Raw genomic sequence first — 7,620 nt, 5'->3', positions numbered from 1 at the left:
TTGACAACATATTAAAATACAACAAGTACAAAAATAAAAAGAAATATTAAAACATAGGACCCTCTCAACAAAAACAATCATGCATTCAGCACTTTCTTTATGATACCTTTAAATTCACCGATAGACATCAATTTCTCTAGTTTTAAATCTTTTTGCAAATTATTCCATGCCAAAGGTCCAAAATAGGAAAATTTTCCCCAGTTCAGAAACTCTAGGTACATTTAAAAGCAATGCAAATGCAAATCATTCCAGTTCCACACCTCATTGGTGAAGGTCAACATATGACTGGACTATGGTGTAAGTGGCTCTTCACTGAGGAAATGAATGCTTTGTGGAAATGTTCTGCTCTATCTCAGTCTTGTTTTCAACATTTTATAAGGGAAATAATACACACACACACAACATATTCATAGTATCAGTTAAATAATTTGACCATAGAATGTTCAGTCGAGCAAAACTAGAGCAGATTAGAACAGACTAGTTATCTGTAATCTTCAGGCTGATTAATGATTTGCAGCATTTCCAGTGTCGCCTTGCTTATATAACTTTCTCCTGCTGTCTGTGGGACACGCCTCATTTCACCGCCTTATAAGATCCTTCTGCTACGTCAAGACAGTCCTTCCTTTAAGGAACTTTTGGCGAGTTTGTTAAAGAATGGGTACGTATACGTCTAATCGTGTCTTAACTAATGTTTGTTTTTGTTTTTTTAACTTACTTTCGTACGCGAGTTAAACAAACTGTCGTGAGTCTGCGATTTTGAAATGGTGTTTCGTCAAAAAAAATAATAATCATATATATATTATCATGGACTCACGGGGTGGTGCCTGCTGAATTTGCACTAAGATTTCTACGTAGAATATCCGATTTGGCCCAAAATAGTTTTAAGAATATTACAGTTAATACAGACACAGAGCAGTGTTTTCGCTAAAACCACAGTTTGTTGTTTTTAAAGTTGTGTTGGTTTATGTGATCACTATACCATGTTTTGTCCCACAACCTAACACTTTGTTTTGTGTAGTTTGTGGGGAAAGACCTTAAAATTCTTCTTTCAAAGTTATTTGTCATGTTTTATAACTAAAATGTAAACTTCTTACCGTATACATTTGATTATTTAAGAAAGAAGATAAGTGAAATAAGTGTAACAAGACTATATGACAGCTTTACATCCTCCTCTAATGTGATTAATTAATGTGATTTAAATGAATAATATTTAATAATATTTTTTATCATTATTATTCATTTATTTTATTATAGTTTTAAAAAATAGCGTGTTTGTTTGTTTGTTTGTTTGTTTGTTTACCTACTTACTTATTGCTTACTTATCTGTCTGTGTAGGCTATCTATGAAATAGTTTAGGCATACATGACCCTTCACTATTACCCACCTCAAGTACCTTGAGGGAAACCTGCTCCAACAGAGCACGTGAGCAACTGAGGGGTTCTCCATCACTCCTGCCTCTTCATTAATTTGTGAAGTGTGATAAATCTATGGGGCATCACATTAACGCTACAAATAGCTCCTAACCACACCTCTGCATATATAGTGTAGGATTATACATGTAATGTAGGATTTGTAACATATGGACTGATATATGTATACAATAATTTCATGATAAATACAAAGAAAAATAGAATTCAACAAAAAACATTTACAGGTTTTTTCTTGCATTCTGATTTACGAGACTGCTACGAAATATTTTTGTTTAAGACTCACTAGAGTTTCTGTTTATCAGTGGAAGGATGTTGTATAACTTTTTGGCAGTGCTTGCTATCTCTTAACTTATTGAGAAATGTCGCATCTGTTGCTTCTCATATAACAACCACTTTATCCTATTGCTCAAATTTTCAACAATTAATTATGTTAAATAATTGTTGGAATATTTATTAGTTTGTTTATATTTAATAAAAAATTATGGATGTGGATTTTGTTTAGATGGGAAGATTATTATTCTTTTATTGTAGTATAACAAAATTGTGAAAAAGTGTCTGTCTGGAATCAAATAGCTTACTACAATCCACACTGTTTGTTTGTTTGTTTTCTTTTATTTTAACTGCAAGTTTTAATTAAAATTAACTTAAAATAACTTTATTTATTTAACTTATCTTTAAACATTAATAGATATTCACATAGCTTTTTTCCTCTTTATCTGATGTGAAAAGGTGATAAAATATTTGCCTTACTTAAATCATATCTAATAAATTTAATTTCATCCTGTGCAACTTTCTTTCACTATAGGGTGTATATACAGTCTGAAATATCGGCATCTCACTGCAAAAGATGTGTGATTTGTAAATTAAAACAGTACAAAATAGCTTATCTATATACTATACTTTGCTTGATGTGAAAAGGTGATACAAGAATCATTTACTTTTATCATCTAATAAAACAATATTCTTGCTACCTGAATGTTGTAAAGCCAAGTTTCAGCTGCCTATAACATTGCCAACTGCCTGTAAATAAAACGTCATCTTTATTTCTGTCACTATAGGTTATGCATGTATGATATATAAAAGATAGCTGAAAAAGATATGTTGTATTGTTCTCCAGGCCATGAATGTCAGTGAATGGATTTTGACTTTTAATCTGTCCCCCTGGAATAAAATGCTACTTTCTAGAACGCTAGTTTCCTTACCTCACCCACAGTTAAAACCATATTTAGAATTACAGCCTGTTTATAAGTAATGTAATCATTTCTGAGATGTTGAAATTTCTGCAGGGAATTTTCCATGCCTTGCTACATGTTCTGTAGTAATGTCTAAGGATTTTATTACTTTATCAAATATAAACACACAGACATGAGACAAACTAAAGGAAATATTGTGCTGTTTGTTTTGGGACTTGTACAATCTGTGCTTAGGTACAATGAAGCTGTTTTGTAGCTTATCATGATCCAATCTCTAAATAATACACTTTATATTGTTTTGTCCATTGATTTGTCAAATATTGATTCGAGCTCATCAGTTCAATATGAATCCGATTTACTGGACAACATTGATGTGAATTTGCTTTAGAATCAGGTTGTTTTTCTTTTTTCTACCCACAGCATCTACCTGCTCAGGATGTGGACCAGGTTACAAAAGTCCTCTGAATGCCATGAATGGTAAGGCAACACAAAGCTTGGTATCACTGACTCCATCCAAAGAAAGCGATGCAAGAAATTAACCTGTAACATGAATATTCCCCAAGGTCCTCGAGAGGAGATTGTTTACCTGCCCTGTATTTATCGGAATACTGAAATACGAAAGCCTGATTATCTTGCAACCGTTGATGTAAATCCTAAATCTCCCAATTATTGTAAGGTAAGACAAAATAGAAGAAACCATTGGGTGTGTTTAAAAATGTACAAATTAAAGCTTTGCTTCTCTATTTAAAAAAATCTTTGTTTTTATTTTGTACTTCACAAGTTAGTAAAGTATGTGTGCACTTGGTGAATGTAGGTTATTCATAGGTTGCCTATGCCCAATATGAATGATGAGTTGCACCACTCTGGATGGAATGCCTGCAGCAGCTGTTTTGATGATGCCTCCAAAAAACGCAACCGGCTCATCTTACCCTCCCTGATTTCCTCCCGGGTCTATGTTATTGATGTGGGAACAGATGCCCGTGCTCCACGACTTCACAAGGTGAAGTAACTGAAGAGTAAATGCAACCTTCTCTGTTATGAATTATCACTTACCTGGGGTGCATAATGTTTGCCAGGTTCTTAAGTACAGTGTACAGTATGCAATGAAATTCTTACAAATTTTCTCCATCAGTGGTCAGTCCACTTCTAGGTTTAATGTATTATGCATTATGAAATGCTTTTTTGCTCACAGCAGTTGTAAAGAGTGGTTATTCGAGTCACTATAGCATCTCTGTCAGCACAAATTATTCTGGCTATACTCATGAACAAGGCATTTCTGCCAAAATAACTGCCAATAATTGGATGCTTTTCTTGTGTGTATGTTTTTTTCGCACCATTCTGTATAAACTCTAGAGACTGTTATGCATGAAAATCTCCATTTTCCCCATTCTTTTTGATGTCAACAGTAACTGAAATTTGTAAGATCTGTATCTGCATGATTATGATGCATTGTGATGCTGCCATGTATAGGTGTTCCTAACAAAGTGGCCTGTCCTTGAGTACAGTGTATAATATCCATAGAGGTTCAGCCACTTTCCATTAATCAGTTTCTTCCAACAGACTGTTGAACCTGTGGAGATGTTCTGGAAATGCGGCTTGGCCAATCCTCATACCTCTCACTGCTTGGGCACTGGACAAATTATGATCAGTACCCTGGGAGACCCCTCAGGAAATGGAAAGGGTAATATACCAGTTTGGGCAAACAATTACATGCATTATACACGAATTATATACCTATAATAACTCAGACTGTTAATGAATATGCTATATTCACAATGAAGTAAACATTACGAATTAGGAATCAGCACTTATTATAAGAACCTTAAATGGTTTTAAGAAGTGCCAAATATTGATTAAAGTAATGAAGGTACATTTTATGTGTGTGTCTAGGTGGATTTGTGTTGTTGGATGGTGAGACTTTTGAAGTGATTGGAAACTGGGAATTGCCTGGTGAAGCAGCACCCTTTGGATATGACTTCTGGTACCAGCCACGTCATAATGTCATGATTAGCACCGAGTGGGGAGCACCCAAAATACTCGCCAATGGATTCAATCCTGCAGATGTCAAAGCAGGTGTGTAGTTTCTGTTGATTCTCTGATGATTTGTTTTTTATTGATGTGGATGTAGGCATCATTTTTCATTACCATTAGAACATAATGTGACTTTTCTCTGCAGGTCACTATGGGCAGTGCATCCATGTGTGGGACTGGACCACTCACAAGCATATGCAGACTCTGGATTTAGGAGAAGAGGGCGCCATTCCTTTAGAGATCCGCTTTCTGCATGACCCTTCTGCAGCTGAAGGTTATGTGGGCTGTGCACTCCAAGGCACTGTGTTCCGCTTCTATAAGACTCCGGCAAGCATATGTTAAACTTTCAGGACATTCCTATCATAAAATTGTGCTTGAAATTATATTAAGACTATATTGGCTAAACTGACTCCTGTTTCTTAGAAAGGTGACTGGGCTGCAGAGAAAGTCATCAAGGTTCCTAGTAAAAAAGTAGAGGGTTGGGTCCTACCTGAGATGCCAAGTAAGGATTTTTTTTTAAACTACACTAGATAAAGAAACCACTAAGAAACCTAGATGGTTTACAAGCAAAACGTGTTTATGTATGTAAAATGTGTCTTGCTTCAGGTCTCATCACAGACATTTTAATCTCACTGGATGATCGCTTCCTGTACTTCAGCAATTGGTTGCATGGTGACATTCGACAGTATGACATCACTGACAAGAGAAATCCCCGTATGGTGGGCCAGGTGTGATAGCACTATGAAAACATTTAATATTTTTCAACCATTTTAATTAAAGGTTTTATGAAAAATAAAGTTGGATATGGTCTTGCTACCAATTTTACTAAAAAACTGTTTTATAAGATCTTTCTGGGAGGCAGCATTCAAAATGATGGTCCTGTTAAAGTACTAGAGGATAAAGAACTGAAACAGCAACCTTCTCCACAAATAGTGAAGGTAAGCAAAAACTTATTTAGCTGGTAATTCATCTGATATGGAGTGTTGACTGAAGGAACTATTGATAGACTTTATGATTTAAAAAAGGATATCTGATTAATTTTAAAGGCTCTAGAAAAATATAAACTTAAAATAAATTACCATTTGTTCCTGAAATTTGTCAGTTGAAAATGAATGTTTTATTGTAAATCAGGGCAAGAGAATACCAGGCAGTCCACAGATGCTACAACTGAGCCTGGATGGAAAAAGACTCTATGTTACTACTTCTCTATACAGTGCATGGGACAAACAGTTCTATCCTGAGATAATAAAGTAAGACACACACATCGTGCAGTTATGCAGTCAGCCAGTCATCTTTCAGCAGTGCAATACACAAAACCACTCAGAGCTTAATTTAGTTCACGTCACACATCAGAATGCAGAAAAATGTGATCTGCAAAATGTGTCTGTTTTTAGGCAAGGCTCAGTCATGCTGCAGATTGATGTGGACACACTGAATGGTGGCCTGACTCTGAATGAGAAATTCTTGGTGGATTTTGGACAGGAACCCGACGGTCCTGCTCTCGCTCATGAGATCCGATACCCTGGAGGGGACTGCACCTCTGACATCTGGCTATGAAATGGCAGCTCTTAGCTCCACAGAATAAACCAGGAGTACTAAAGTTACCCTTCTTGCTTAGTTTAGTACATTGTTAACTTCATCATGCTTTGCATTACTTGTTGTCTTTCTAGAAATCAATATGTGACTGATGTTGATCAAATTATTCACTAACAGACTGACACTCATGGTTGCCCTGCATCACAATCAATTTTTGTAATCTCTGTGTGAATCTCTAGTTCACATAGTAACTCACCTTTTTATATTAAAACACATTTGTGCACAAAAAGGCTGTAATTCGAATCATTTTATCCAATATACAATCAAATATTAATAGCGTTTAATTAAAGCTAACCATTTTACATTGTTTCATTTCAAGTTCACTGTACTACATAGCCAAACCAGATGTTCATGAGTTAGTGCATCTCAGAAACCTACACAATATTTATACAATATTTCCCTGAAGGCTCAATCTCTGTCTGAAGCTGCATGTACTAAAATATAGCAATAGCTTAAAAAAAATCTATGAAAATCTGAAATCTATGTGGCTGAATTTGTGTGGAGATATAAACAAATTTCCAGAAACTACTTCCTCATATCCTCACCTCCTTATTCACTGCATAGTTTAAAGTTCACAAAGCATTTAAGGTGACAGGAAGCAAGCCTTTGTATTGAAATATTGTTGCATTAATATGGGGGTCAGCTATTATGGCAGAATAAGTAGAAAAATTTTGTTTTTATTATAGCATGGATAAAGAATTTTGGGTCCTTTCCAATTTCTTGAATAGACAAAGAGTCTGGATTTGCACAGAGCTCAGAAATCTGTATCCAGGAATGAAATCATCAGTAAAGATCAAGTAATGCATATGTAATCAAGTAATGTTAAGTCATGAACGTCAACGATGAAAAGCCATACAGTCTTTATATTGTACTGTGTGTACTGTTATATTGTGTGTGTGTGTGTGTGTGTGTGTGTGTGTGTGTGTGTGTGTGTGTGTGTGTGTGTGTGTGTGTTTTCACAATTGTGATTACATATTCACAACTGCACACATTTCAACTTCTTTTTGAAAAATACAACCCTTCCCTCTAGACTTTCTTGCAAGGTCCCACTACTGAACCTCCAAGAAAAACGTGCACATTACTGTATTTTCTAAAACAACTAAATACTAATACACACTGGCCTTTTATACTTATTTGACTTGCATGTTGGAGGTTGTTTTTTTATTTAGTTTGTTTACAGATATATAAAAAGTGTGTCTTTAGCCCCCCTAAAAAAATTATTTGATTAATTATTTTTTGATCGCTTCAGTCCCCTTTAAAAACGCATTTGACGCGGCGACAAGCTGCGTCATGTTTCCCCTGAACTGAGTCTGCGTGGACTCAATCCGCAGGGACGCCGAGCAGAGCGAACATCAGAGAGTACAAGGTGT

At 35.5% G+C, this 7,620-nt stretch overlaps 1 protein-coding gene across 1 annotated transcript; it reads left to right on the top strand.

Moving 5' to 3' along the window:
- The first annotated feature begins 529 nt into the window (after positions 1 to 529).
- On the top strand, positions 530 to 6,479 carry selenbp1 (selenium binding protein 1). Its single transcript, XM_027149620.2, has 12 exons — positions 530 to 658; positions 3,044 to 3,100; positions 3,187 to 3,299; positions 3,438 to 3,623; positions 4,184 to 4,304; positions 4,514 to 4,696; positions 4,800 to 4,981; positions 5,078 to 5,156; positions 5,261 to 5,382; positions 5,500 to 5,592; positions 5,786 to 5,904; positions 6,049 to 6,479. The coding sequence occupies exons 1-12, from the start codon at positions 655 to 657 to the stop codon at positions 6,209 to 6,211; spliced, it is 1,422 nt and encodes a 473-aa protein (XP_027005421.2). The 5' UTR covers positions 530 to 654; the 3' UTR covers positions 6,212 to 6,479.
- Positions 6,480 to 7,620: the final 1,141 nt, after the last annotated feature.

This window comes from Tachysurus fulvidraco, chromosome 3 (genome assembly GCF_022655615.1).
Source record: "Tachysurus fulvidraco isolate hzauxx_2018 chromosome 3, HZAU_PFXX_2.0, whole genome shotgun sequence".
In the NCBI taxonomy this organism is placed as follows: Eukaryota; Metazoa; Chordata; class Actinopteri; order Siluriformes; family Bagridae; genus Tachysurus; species Tachysurus fulvidraco.
The sequence above is the reverse complement of the archived record's forward strand: the minus strand, read 5'-3'. Positions and strand labels throughout refer to the sequence as shown.

What these genes read in the sequence shown, in the direction of transcription:
- selenbp1 (XM_027149620.2), top strand. An exon ending in TCCTCTGAATGCCATGAATG is followed by an intron (nt 3,101 to 3,186) that starts GTAAGGCAACAC and finishes ATATTCCCCAAG; the next exon opens with GTCCTCGAGAGGAGATTGTT. An exon ending in GGTCCTACCTGAGATGCCAA is followed by an intron (nt 5,157 to 5,260) that starts GTAAGGATTTTT and finishes GTCTTGCTTCAG; the next exon opens with GTCTCATCACAGACATTTTA.